Consider the following 14,093-nt stretch of genomic DNA (forward strand, 5'->3'; position numbering starts at 1 on the left):
AACTCCTGGGCTCAAGCGAGTCTCCTGCCTCAGCCTCCCAAGTAGCTGGGACCACAGGTGCCCGCCACAATTTCTGGCTATTTTTTGGTTGCAGCCATTATTGTTGTTTGGCGGGCTGGGCTGGATTCAAACCCGCCACCTTAGGTGTATGTGGCTGGCACCTTAGCCACTTGAGCCACAGGCGCTAAGCCGAGAATATAATTTTCATATTGATGGGCAAATGTATTGGGTAATTGGGTTAAAAGCCTACTACTCTACAATAGTTCCTTCAAATGTTGGACATATGTTCATTTTGCTGTAAGATTGCTTTGGCCGAAGGCCAAGTACCAGCCTGCACAGAATAGAATTCAGCCTCTTCTGAAAAGATTTGGCCTTTGACCTCAGCTTTTGGGAAGTTATGTTTGTCATACATGATAGGAGTATCTTTGTTTAGGTAGGGACTGGCCATGCCAGAAAGACCAACCATGTGATTTAGGTGTAGGGTACGTTCTAGTTGCAGACAGTTCAACTTCGCAGACAATTATTGAAGCCTAGGTAATGAAGCCAAATAAAAATTCAAGACACAGAAACTCAGATGATCTTCTCTGCTTGGCAACACTCCAAACACACTGTCACATACCAGTTCTGGGAGGGTAATACATCCTGACTCCGTAAGAAGGCAGAGGATTTGCATTTGGAACCCTCTGGACTTCGCCCTGTACACGTACTTCCTTGGGTTATTTTGATCTGTGTTCTTTCCCTGTAATAAACTGTAGCCATAAAGACTCACAGAGTTTTCAGTGAGTTCTATGAGTCCTTCCAGTGAGTTGTCAAATCTGAAGGTGGTTTGGGAACCTCAAAACTTGCACTGGTGTCAGAAGTCTTGGGAATTATGCTCTTAAATCTCACAGTCTGGCTAACTCTGGAGAATAAGTCAAGAAAAGAAAAATATAAATCAATTTCTTTTGTATCTTAGCTCCCTAGTATTTCTAGAAACAAAAGAACGAAAAGCAAGCAAACAAATAAAAACCTGTGTCGTATGTAAATTAAAACCACAAAGAGACTTCACATCCACTAAGGAAAGGCTATAATAAAAAAGATAGATAATAACACGTGTTGAGGAGGAAGTGAGAAATTGGAACCCACATATACTTCGGTGGGAACATTAAATTCAATGTAGCTACCTTGGAAAACAGTCTGACAATTCCTCAAATGGTTAAACAATGTTGCGGTAAGATCCAGCAACTGGATTCCTATCTGAGAGAAATGAAAACATGTCTACACAAAATCTTGTCCACGAATGTTCACAGTAGCATCACTCAAAATAATCATAGGTGGAAGCAACCAAAGTGTCCTTCAATTGATGAATGGAAAAATAAAATGTGGTATATCCATTCAAGGAGATGTTACCGGGCAATAAAAAGGAGATACTGATATATCTGAATGTTGTAGATGAACCTTGAAAATACACTAAGGGAAAGATCAGATATAAAAGGCTACATATTGTATAATTTATGTAAAAATATCCAGAGTAAGTAATGCTATGAAGACAGAAAGATTAGTGATTGCTTAGGACTAGGCGGGGATAGGGAGGACAGAGAGAGAGAGACTAGTAGCCAGCACAGGATTTATTTCTTTGGGACAGACAAAAACGTTCTAAAAATTTGTGGTTGTGAGGGTAGCACCACCCCATCACTATACTAAAAACCATTTAGTATGCACTATACTTTGGTGAACTATATGAGAGAATATGTGAATCAGATTTCAATAAAGCTGGGGGGGTTATTTTTGTTTGTTTGTTTTGAACCAGTTTTGGTAAGGAATATGAACGCTGAACCAAAAGAAACTGAATCATCTGAGTGATTTTTCAAAACTCCATTTTAAGGCTTGCTGGTCCTCTGAAAACCGAAAGTGGGCTGTGACCATTTTCTCAGTACACTAACAAAATATGAAATGGAAGCCAGGATTTCAGAGCTTAATCTCTGGGCTTCCACGCTGACGCGATCCGGAGCCGAGCCATTGTTTACCATGCGCCGCGTACTTCGCGCACGGCAGCGGGACCCACGAGATGGGGGGCCTCGCAGGGTCAGGATGCAGCTAACGCTCAGCCTGCAGGTTTGGGGAGGGCTGCAAACCTGCTCTGCGGGGTCCTAAGGGTTACCTTGGAAAAAACCCAGCAGCAAGGCACCTGGCCCTTCCCACTAGCGATAAGCGGTGGCCCTGCCAGAACTCGTTCGCTGAGCCCAAGGGCCGCGCCAGTTCCGCCCGGCCGGCGCTTACATCAGCGTCGGCCCCGAGCCACCCGGAAGCTCCTCCCCGCGTGGGCGGAGCCCCGCTGGCCCCTCCTCTTCCCCCGTCACCGCCCCTCCCGCGCCTGCGAACCCAAACGCTCCGGCCCCGCTGCGCTAGCCGCGCGTGACGCGCCGCCGCCGAGCCCATCGCGCCTGTGCCTGCGAGGCCCCCGCCGCCGCGGCCAAGCGATGCTGCTGCTGGCTGCCGCCTTCCTCGTGGCCTTCGTGCTGCTTCTCTACATGGTTTCTCCGCTCATCAGCCCCAAGCCCCTCGCCCTGCCCGGAGCGCATGTAGTGGTGAGTGGACTCCTGTTGCTGCGCCCCGACCTCCCGGCCCGCTCGGCCAGCCACCGACCGAGGCTGGGCCGCCGCCGTTTCTTTCTCCTGGGTTCCCAGGAAGGAACGGCCACATAGGGAAGGTCAGCTGTCGTCGTCCGCTCCGGCACTGTCACCTCAGGCCAAATACCCAGCCTTGGGGACCCGCCCTCCGTTCACCTGGCGCCTCCCGGGGCTGGAGAGGACGGCTCCAGCAAGCCGGGTTCCCGAGGCTCTGAGGAGCCTGTAGCTGCTTCTTAATTCACGAGCATCCCTGGGATGTGGATATTTTGTCCTTATTTTTTCCTGCTGAGTCAACTGAGGAAGAGAGAGGCTGAGAAACTTTGCCAAAGACAACAGCGTTTGGTGGCGCGCAGGGTGCCGAGTGCGGTGCTCAGGAAGGGTGCAGACACTGTGGGCCGGGTTGCTGGGAGGCTGGCGGCAGGGAGGGCAGGTCCCAGCCTCCGGACCCGCTGAGACAGCTCGGAATTGGAAGATGGCCAGTGCAAGTGACAGGAAGGGCAGTTGCCAAAGGATTCCAGGGAGTGACTTAACTGGGGGCAACTGCTCTGAACGCAGTGGGCTGACGGTCGTGGCCAGCGGTGTTGAAACACTTCTGTCCAGTATACGCTTCTTGTCTTTAAGCTCAGTCCGGGGTCTGCTGATTGCTGCTTCAAAGCAGTCCTTTGCCATTAATTCAGAGCCAAAAGAGTGACCTTAACGACACGGATAGTGCTTTAGGAGCGAAGGAGATGTGGGCGGGTTTGGTTTGTACCTGGCCGGGAACTCACGTATTCTATGATCCCAGTTCTTTATGTCTGGCACCTGTGCCCAGCACTTGATGATTGGCAGTAGCTTTCTGTCAGCTTTCTTATTGGGACCCCTCACACCTAGGGCACACTGAGGCAGGGAGTTAGGAATAAGGTGAGTTAGCTACTAAGCTGGCAGTCTGTTTCTTCCTGGCACATGGGGTCTGCATCTGTGCTCCAAGCCTCCCCTCCAAGCTACTTTAGAAGAAGATGATCCTTTCTTTAAATCTGGGCAAGAGTTTGTGAATGAGACCATGTATTTTCTTAAATTTCTCCCATATAAAACTATTAGTATATTTCCAACTCCTGCTTTTCCTTGTGGAAGTTAGATGAGGAGTTGAGTCTACATTCGTTAAAAGGAAAAAGAAAAAAAAAGAAAACCAGTGCAGTTGTACTAAACTCCAAAGTGTCACATCCGCAAGAGAATTAATTTCTACCTCAAAAGCAGAAGCATGTTCTTTCAAAACTCATACTTGCATAGCATAACTTGGGAAAAAAGACAAAAGCAGGATGAAAAATTTGATTCCTTATTTATAAGACAGTTGCACTTAACTTTGGCTCTAGTCCTTCTAGTCCCAAAGCTAAAGGTGGTAGGTATGGTAATAAATACCATGTCCATTGGGGTAGACCAAGAAAAATTTCTTATTTTTATCACCCTGCCTTAAAACAAAGGATTATTATTTCAGACTATAGATTAGGTGATGATGACTTGAATAAGTCATATGATTGTCACCATCTGTCTTCTTCATTAATGTCCTAAGAAGAGTGAAATTGTAATTATTTTTCCTGACATTTTTAAAGACTAGACTGGGTGATATTAGGAGACCTAATCTTTAGACTGCCTGCTTGTGTGAGCATAAACAAACCTATAATTGTTTATCATTTCATTTTAGAAAAAATTTTTTGCACACTAATCATAGGAGTAAAACTACAGTGGGTCCCAACACAGTATAGAGTTAGTTATACCTCCCCTCCTATTTGAAGATGACTGGGAGCAGCTCTCCTGGCAAACATCCCTCTGTTGTCCTTACTATATGATGTGATTTAAGAAATAGTAACACTTAAACAATGTTTGCTATGGAGCAGTAGGAGGGAAATGATAAAGGTAATTAAACTTTTATCTTTAGTGTGCCCTGTGTAGGCTTGAATTAGCAGTTGTCAGGCAACTCAGTAGACATTTATCACTTTTTCCAGCCCTTGTGGAAATCCTTATATTTTCTTTCTTAACATTCAGAATAATATAACCCAGTTGGCATAAATGTATTCTTGGATACTTAGATAATTTCTAAGAATTAGTTGACTTGACTACATTGGTTTCCCACAAACCATGATCCAAAAGCTGACATCAGACTTTTGTAATAAGGTTTATACCCTGTTCTTGCTTTGTAGTAAATTTACACAGCTAGGCTACCTATATGGTCTCAGAAAAAGGACAATAACTTCAGAGCACATATATTTTCTCAATAACCTCATAACTCCACTTCCATTAATTCACTGAATAATAGGAAGATTTTATTTATGAGGTTTTTGGCATTGTACTTTAGAGAAATGACTTCGTACACCAGTTTTCACATTAACATAGGCAGGTGTTTATTTAGCAACTGCCTAATGGATCTGGTGTTCTAGGAGTGAGTAAGATCAGTGGGATGTTGTTCTTGTCCTTAGGGAACTGATGTCTGGCAAGGGAGCTGAGATACGTCTATAAGTTACTGAACAAGTAGACGTGACAACTAAAAGGAAAGACTGGGTGACAGAGTCAAGAGAAGTTTCATGGAGGAGGGGACATTTGAGCTGGGCTCTGTAGGGTGCCTAGGGTTTGGAAAGGTAGGTGTGTGTGGCATGTGGGTGGATGGACATCTAAGCATAAGGGACAGTATCATAAAATAGTAAGGAACATTTTTTTTGGAGGGGGGGTCTTGCTAGTTGCTATGGAATTATCTTATCTGGTGAAATTTAGCAAGCCAAAACAACCTATGAATTATCCCAATAGCGAAGATCTCTTCAGAGACGACCATGAGCCCAGGCAACAAGTATATTTTTAGAGTGATCTAATGCAGATAATTGGTTAATTATTTACCAAAGAAATCTCTTCAGAGGTGGCTAAGGTGAGTCACATGGAAGTAGGTGCATTTGTATAGGAGACATCTGCTCTACAATGATTTGAAAACCCTGGGATGGGGTCAGAAGTGTTTCTTATAGCATGATTTATGTATAAGGGTAAAATAGTAGAAATAATCTAAGTGTCTGAATATAGCTAAACATTTAGGTCTCATAGATTAGTTTTTAGAGCCCATCATAGTTATCTTTTAAAATTTTGCCACAGAGAGGAAATTTCAAGTGCTAAGAAGATTTTATGGTTTTTGTTTTTAGGTGACAGGAGGTTCCAGTGGCATTGGGAAGTGCGTTGCCATCGAGTGCTATAAACAAGGAGCATTTATTACTTTGGTTGCACGAAATGAGGTGAGTCTTCTAGGTTCCTTATTATAAATACTAACTTATTCAACCATATATTAGTCAAAAAGGTTGTGCAAAATGTCTTAGCGTTTGCACTTGTGCTAGAAAGTACTTGGCTTCCTTAATTTAAAATGTGGTTCCTGAATTATTGGTTCTTTCTCATATTTAGGGCAAACACTTCTCAACTAAAGTCAGGTCAGCTCAATATTTATTTATGCCATTAACATATTAGGCAATATAATTATAGATACTGTAAAACTTGAGTTGAGAGAGGCTGGGACACAGTTAAGTCACACGCTTTGCTGTAAGTATCGGGCATGGCCCTCTGTCAGGCCAGAGGTGCCGGAAACAGTGATTCTGGAGCAGGTGTGCAGGCATTTCTGTGTGATTTCTCTCTATAATTTGCTTATGACGTGATGGATATCTCTAGTGAAATCCTTCTCTAGTGAAATCACCATAAGAGAGAGCTTATTCCTCCCTAGAAGTTTAGCAATATGTGTTTTTCCTGCAAGTTGTTTTTCTTTTTTGCCAGAATCTGGTATTCTTGCCACAATTGTTTTCAGAGTGCAAAGCAGTGACACTGTGCACGAGAGCTGTCTTGAAGTCCTCTTGCTGACCATATGGGGAGGGGAAAGTGACCCTGGCTGCTTTGTCTGCTGCTGCTCTTTTATACCTGGTACCTACCATGTGCTCAGAAGAAATGGAAGGAGGGATGACGGAGAGCCTGGGAATAGCAGCATGGTATCCTTGCTTGGGGATTTTGGATTCACTGTCATCAAAGGGTGATATATGGTGCAGTAACTTCTCAAAGTAGGGTGTGGACAGCTGAACAGAGCCCGGGGAATGGCAGACCAGGGAGGGCCTTTGGGGGAAAGTCTTTAAATAATGACATAGAATTAGGCCTGGACATCCATGATTTCTTTTAAAAACAAAGAAAGGCAGAATTAGCTGCCTGTCTTTTATTTATAGCTTTACTTCTCTAAGGATGGTTTGCTTTGGCCTTGAAGCCATCTTATATGAATGAAAAAAACAAAATAACATGGCACTTTGTGAGTTTTAAATAATGCCATTATTTGACTTAGAATAAATAAAAATGAAGATAGGAGAGCCCTGTGTTTCAGGTAGGTGCTCTGGAGGTTGTAGAGGGTCCTTTCATGGCTAGAGATGAATGCGCTGAAGAGCCTCTGACATCAAGAAATTCCTTATTTTGCTCTTTTTTTCTAATACACTTTTTCATGCTAAATTTGGCAGAGTCAGGTTTTATGTATCTTCAGTAATGGAATAGTGATTGACACGTTCACATTCAGAAACCCTGCACGTCCTTTGGAAGGATTTTTCTCCCCTTTTTTCTTCTCTATGTCATAATTTTATTTAAGTTACTTCTGTGGTAAGGTATTATAATTCAGTATCTGTTTTCTTGAAAATGAGTAAAACAAATGAAATTGAGACCTTGGAAGAATTACTCAGTTACTTGGGTAGGTTTGCTTGCCTTCAAAGTATTTTAAAGTAGCCAGGTACAGGTTTATCTATTTCATCAAGAAAGTAATTTGTAATATATTTGCTTTTATAGTAGAGGAGGAAAATTTTGGATAATATCTTACAAAAGCACACCTGATGCAGAATCACACATACCTTTAAATCTGGAAAGCATTGCATATTGATAATGTCTGTTCTTGTTTTAGGTCACAAGTCAGTAATGTTAGATCAAAACATTTATTAAAACTGTAGTGTGACCATCAGCAGTGAATCCTGTTAATTGGGTTTTGAGGTTCATTTATTTTTCTGTTACCTTTCTCTGCAATAATTTAAAAAACTTGTTATCCTTTATTCAGATTTTAACATATTTACAGCTTCTTTCTTTCCTAGATTATGGCCCAGTCCACCTATGCAGTGTCAATGCTGTTTTGTGTATTTTCTAGAATTTAACAAATAATACTTAGACAAATAATTTCTTTTTCTCTCCTTTTCAGAAAACATACATAGGTATAGACAATCATCGGAACTAATTGTTCTGTGTTGCTTTCAGGACAAGCTGCTACAGGCAAAGAAGGAAATTGGAAAGCACTCTATTAACGACAAACAGGTAAAGCTCTGTATTCAGGATGCATTTTTCTAAAAGTCAACATAATTTTAATATAAAGGAAAAAAAGGATTACGTCAACTCTGAATAGTTAATTGAAAGCATGTATGATTTTCCTAATTGAAATACATAGTAAACTATTTTTAAAAAGGTAAAATTGTTTGAATTGTCTAGGAACTCAGGTTATTAACAACAACAAAAAAAGAATAGACTCAATACACATCCACAAATGGTCAAATATCATAATGTCTGACTAGGAAATTATTTCATTTAAATTACTTATTAAATGAGTTTTGTACAGATGCTTAAGAGCAAAGGGGTATTTAAAATTTTTTGGTTGTGGAATTTTTTGATGAATATAAAATGGCATTTATAGCATATATTTCAGTATAAAACATAATAAAAAATTAATCACCTCACACCCATTGCCCAGCCTAAGGAATAGAATTTACTCGAGTCTCTGAAGCCTCCTCTGGGCTCCCCAGCAGGCTTTTCCCTCCTGTCTCACTCCTAGAGGCAACCCCCAGACTTGATTTTTGTGTTGATCCTTTGGTTTTCTTTACAATTTACCATATGCATTTGACCCTAAATAGTTTGTTGTTAGTTCTCCTCCTTTTTGAACTTTATGGTATTAGTTTTATGTATTTATTTTTTTGAGACAGCGTTTCGCTGTGTCACCCAGGTCAGAGTGCAGTCATAGCTCACAGTAACCTCAGACTCCTGGGCTCAAGCAATCCTCCTGCCTCAGCTTGCTAAGTGTTGGAACTATAGACACCCACCACTACAAGCTGATTTTTCTATGTGTTGTAGAGGTAGGGTCTTGCTCTTGCTTGGGATGGTCAGTTTTTATCTTTTTTTAACAGTTTTATTGAGATATCATTCACACACCATACAATTGACCCATTTAAAGTGTACAATTCAGTGGGTTTTAGTATATTCATAGTTGTATAACCATCACTCTGTAAAGAATCACTATGCCCATTAGCAATCACTCCCCATTCCCACCCTAGGCGATCACTGATCTACTTTCTGTCTCTATCATATGCATTCTTTATGCATTCCTGTGCAACTCAATTTCTTCCAATTCTAATTGGATGTTATTTTAAAAATCCTCTGTAATGCTGCATAAGGTAGGACTTAATTCTTTTTTTTTAACTGCCATATATATGGTGTTGTACATATAGACTACGTTTTGTTCTCAGTTCTGCCATCGGTAGCTGTTTAGCTGTTTCCAGTTTTTCTTGTTAGTTTCTGTTTTTGCTTTCAGAAGAGTTTTCACCCATGTCTTTTTATATACATGTACAAGAATGATACACATCTAGAATTGGAATTGCTGGGTTGTGGTCATGGGTCCTTACCCTTGCCCAGGAGGTCACAATCCCACCACTTGGATCGTAGATCCTATTGCTCCACATCCTTGCCGACACTCGGTATTGGCAGACTTTAATTTTTGATTTTCTGATGAGTTATAGAGAGTATTTCTCTCTGGTTTTAATTCTCTTTTCCATCTCCAGAATAAGTTAGAGATCTTTCCATGCCAATTAAGTAAAACTGGTTCATGTTTTAAACTGCTGCAGCGGAGTTAAATAAAACGGTTTATTAAAATCAGCTACCTGTTGCCAAACTGTTCCCATCTTTCTTTTTTGTTTTTGCTATTGCAATCTGTGCTCCATGTAAATCTCCTTGTCCGCCGTATCTCCTTGCACACATGTGAGCTTTTCTCTGTGACTGTGACCTTTGCCTGTACCCCCTTCTGGAAACCCACAGTCATTGGAAGAACATCCACTCTGCAAATCCATCCCTGCCCTCTCCCTGTTTCTTTCCGTACTCCCGTAATTCTGATAAAGGAGTGTAGTGTAAAACTGTGCATCCTGGATGCTCAAGGCCAAGGCCGTTCTTGCCTGTTGCCAGCATCATCTCTGCCCTCTTTTCAGCTATCAGAGGGCTGTAGGGTAGGTGGGAAACTCTCTGGGTAGAAAATAATCAGGCCTGGGACAGGCAAGAGTGAGCTTGAACCTTTGGCTGTTCCACCAGGCTTGTATGGGCTTTTTTTTGGGGGGGGGGGTGACTTTTTGGTGTTAACATATATGTTAACATATTTTTTTTTTTTTTTTTTGAGACAGAGTCTCGAGCTGTCACCCTGGGTAGAGTGCCATGGTATCACAGCTCACAGCAACCTCCAACTCTTGGGCTTAAGTGATTTTCTTGCCTCAGCCTCCCAAATAGCTGGGACTACAGGTGCCTGCCACAATGCCCGGCTAAACATATATATTTTCTAAATTTCAGTTTTCTGTGGTGTAGATTTTATTTACTGTAACTGATTTAATATTGTAAGAAAATCTATGCTTTAAAAGTAATCATATGATTCCTACTGCTTTTAAAAACTGCTTTCTGTGTGAGGATGTAGAAGAGATAGAATCCACTTTCAGCCAAGAGTACCGACACTTGCGGGTATGTTTGTGAAGGGGGCATTTACATTTCTTAGAAATTTGGATCATTTGGATGGGAGTCTTCCTTGCATTAAATAAAACTTCCTTCCTGTTGTATCAAAGTGTAAGGCCCTGGTCTCTTTGTATTCAGCCCTTTGGCATGGCTTCTCAGAGCCAGAGAGGATTCTGGTTATCACTGGTGTCTGATTGGCCTTATTTGCAGAGGTGGCCACTGCTCCCTTCTCAGGTTCTGCTCAGCTAGGAAATGTAGAGCCAGGACTGGAGCTCACTGGACTCACAGATCCATGCGGGTGCATCCTGTTCCCACGTGAATGTCCCTTCTGCGCACGTATGTTCTCTCTCCCTGCTGGTTGGGCAGCCAGTCTCAAAAAGGAAGAATTCATAGAAGGACTGAGAAATCAAGAACACCTTTCTGCTTCCTGCAGTGACCTCCTTTGGGACATAGAATGTTCCTCTGATGGAGGTGTAAACTCTGGATCTGAAAACACTACTCAAAAAGAAAAATCAAAACAATCGCACATTGTTCATTCTTATCAGGGCTCCTGATGTCTTTTTCATAAATTCCTATTGAAGTAAGCTCCCACGTCTGTGCTTTATCCCCTTTTCTCTTCCTTCCTTTTTTTCTCTTTTTTTTCTTCTCAAAGTCTAAATGGAATAGACTGAGGTAAGCAAAGGCTGGGTGGGCTCTTCCCCACCTTCACCCTGCTGTGGATCCCTGAGCATGGCTGAGTTTGTTCTGGGTGGGCTCCTGGATCTGCTTGGCATCCCTTGGACAGATAATCTGTGAGTCAGCTACAGAGTCAGGAGATTTAAGCAAACCTCAGATGCCACTTGCTTCCAGCTCAGGTTCCACAGGCCAAGACTGACCCTTGGCCTTCCTCCTCAGATAATGTCCTATGGTCCACTTGGGCTGTCACTGACCAGTCCCTGTGTGAGCCTAATCTGAGGTGACTTCTCAAATAGGTGTTCAGAACTTGATAGGGTAGTCATAGGCAGTACTGCTTCAAAGCAAATACTTTTAAAAACTTATCTAGTAGATTTATTGTTATTCTTTTTAACAATTTTATTTAGATATAATTTATGGATGATAAGCCACACCCATTTGAAGTGTAGTTCAGTGGCTTTTGATAGACAAAACTTCTCTGCAATGCACAGAACATTTTTATCACTTCCTAAAATCTACATGTGCCTTTTTAAAGTTCTTTCCATCTCCCACTCTTGGCTGCAGGTGACTCCTGATCTGCTTTCAGTGACTATAATTAGTGGCATTTCAAGAGGAGCATTTTTACATTTCTTTAAACATTCTCTGGAGTTTGCATAACTCTGAAAACTGCCAAGAATTTAGACTTTACTAATTACATTCCAGTAGACTTCAAATGCTGTAATCTGTACATTCAAAATTGGAAAGAATTGCCTTTCATTTTAAAGCATCTTTTAAAAGTAGTTTTGACACCTGTGTATTTTTGATCATTTTCTTTTCTTTTTTAACAGGTGGTGCTTTGTATATCAGTTGATGTATCTCAAGACTATAACCAAGTAGAGAATGTCATAAAACAAGTAAGAGGTTGGGCTAGTTGGAATTCATCCACTGGACTTTTGGTTGGTTCATTTTGCTATGCAACTTGGAATTGGTAAATCTTCCCTATAGAGTTAATAGTCTAGATGTTATCTGTTAGCATTCATCTGCTGCTGTGGCTTTCCTCTTCTCTTTCTTAATACCTGCTCTGATAACATTTTTCTAGGCACAGGAGAAACTGGGTCCAGTGGACATGCTTGTGAACTGTGCGGGAATGGCAGTGTCAGGAAAATTTGAAGATCTTGATGTTAGTAGTTTTGAAGTAAGTAAAAATGTTTATTCACTTGAATAGCCCATATGCTAAAATAGAAAAAGCCAAGGGTAAAGGCTTAAAAGTAAAAGCGATGAACACATTCACAGGTTCATGGAGGTTTGAGGAGATCAGAGGAAAGTTGAACAGGATTTTAGTCCCAGTACCATGACCATTGCCCCTTAAGAATTTAGACAAGTTTTTCTGGTTTTTCTCAGCTGTGAAATGGAACTGAGACCTCTAACCGGACACAGATTACTTCAACAATTCACTTAGGTCAATTCTCAAGAAAGCATTTGGTAAAATAAGAGATGTTAGGTGTTGAGGTCAAGTTCATGTTATTTATTATTAACAAGGAGAAACCAAAACAATTGGAAGGGAGACTTACTAGAGTTATCAAACCAAAGTAAAAAGATAATCCATCTAGTGATGTTTCTATTTTTAAACATATTTCTTTAGGATTCCCTCTTAGTGATTAGAAATTTCAGTGTCAGTATCTCTAGACTTTCTCCTGGCTTGGTCAGAAGCCCCCAAAAGAGTCATCCAGCCTACTACCTAAGAAATGCACTCCTGTCTGCAGTGAAGCTGGGGAAGACAGTTGGCGTCTCAGTGTTCATGGTCTAGACAGACTCACATAGACTTCTTGCTTTATCAGACTCCTTCTAGAACCTGAACTTCCAGTCTCCTCTCAGCCAGAAGAGGGGCATAGATGTGCTCTATGGAAAGGGAAAAGACATTTAGGATCTGGCTGCTTTTCTCTTTCTTTATTGCCATTAACATACATTGATTTTTAAAAATCGAAGTGAAATTCATAGAACATAAAATTAACCATTTCAGTGTAAACCATTCAGAGGTCCTTTGCACATTCACAGTGCTGTGATACCACCTCTGTCTAGTTCCAAAACATTTTCATCGCCCCAAAGGAAAACTCTACTAAGCTATTGTTCCCCATTCTACACTTCCTCCCTCGGCCCCTGATCACCACCGAGCCACACTCCCCGGCCCTAACCACCCCCAAGCCATAGTCTGTCTCTCTGGCCATCTTATGTAAATGGAATCATGTGATAAATACCCTTTCCCGACTGGCTTCTTCCACTTAGCATGATGCTTTCGAGGTTCATCCACACTGTGACGTGTATCGGTGCCTCATTCCTTTTTATAGGGGGATCACGCTCCATCCTGTGGCTGTACCATTCTTTGTGTATCCAGCCATCATGGATGGGCATTTGGGCTGTTTCTGGCTAACTCCTTTTTAAACAAATTCTTGTTCTATACTCTTGTCTTTCAGCCCCATGTCACCCACCCTTGCCCTCACCCTAGAGACACGTGATGCAAGTTGAGCCTGTTGGGACACTATGGTGCATCCTGCTTTTGAGTTTCTCTCACTTAGCTTGTGTTCTCCTGTGGTTGGCTTAACTTAGTAATCACTTGTCATTCTGTTCTTTAGCTTCCTGAAAGGTTATTGCTGCTGTTATTTTATATTTTCTTTATTATTTTAAAGGTAGAGTCCCACTTTGTTGCCCTGGGCATGAGGTCAGTGGCATCATCATAGCTCACAGCATCCTCAAACTCATGGGCTCAAGCAATCCTCCTGCCTCAGCCTCCCAAGTAGCTGGGACTACAGGTGGTGCCACCACACCTGGCTAATTATTCTTTTTTTTTTTTTTTTTTTTATAAAGATAGCATCTCACTGTGTTGCACAGGCTGGTCTCAAACTCCTGACTTCAAGTGATCTACCCACCCTGGCTTCCCAGAGTGCTGGGATTACAGGCCTGAGCCCCTGTGCCTGGCCTACTGCTATTATTTTTATTTTTATATTCATATTTCCTGTGAGTTCTTGTCTTAAACCTCTCTAAAGGGTGCCAATCTAAGCATATGGATTTAATATA

The 14,093-nt window shown here is 41.7% G+C and overlaps 1 protein-coding gene across 1 annotated transcript in view; it reads left to right on the forward strand.

Moving 5' to 3' along the window:
* The first annotated feature begins 2,327 nt into the window (after window positions 1-2,327).
* Window positions 2,328-14,093, forward strand: part of KDSR (3-ketodihydrosphingosine reductase) — a 30,593-nt gene continuing 18,827 nt past the window's right edge. Inside the window, exons 1-5 of the mRNA XM_003788414.3 lie at window positions 2,328-2,567; window positions 5,765-5,854; window positions 7,875-7,931; window positions 11,870-11,935; window positions 12,121-12,216. Coding sequence (XP_003788462.1) covers window positions 2,460-2,567; window positions 5,765-5,854; window positions 7,875-7,931; window positions 11,870-11,935; window positions 12,121-12,216 — 417 coding nt within the window. The 5' untranslated portion in view covers window positions 2,328-2,459. The remainder of the gene's footprint in view (window positions 2,568-5,764; window positions 5,855-7,874; window positions 7,932-11,869; window positions 11,936-12,120; window positions 12,217-14,093) is intronic.

This window comes from Otolemur garnettii, unplaced genomic scaffold (genome assembly GCF_000181295.1).
Source record: "Otolemur garnettii isolate 467f Iridium unplaced genomic scaffold, OtoGar3 scaffold00027, whole genome shotgun sequence".
Lineage (NCBI taxonomy): Eukaryota > Metazoa > Chordata > Mammalia > Primates > Galagidae > Otolemur > Otolemur garnettii.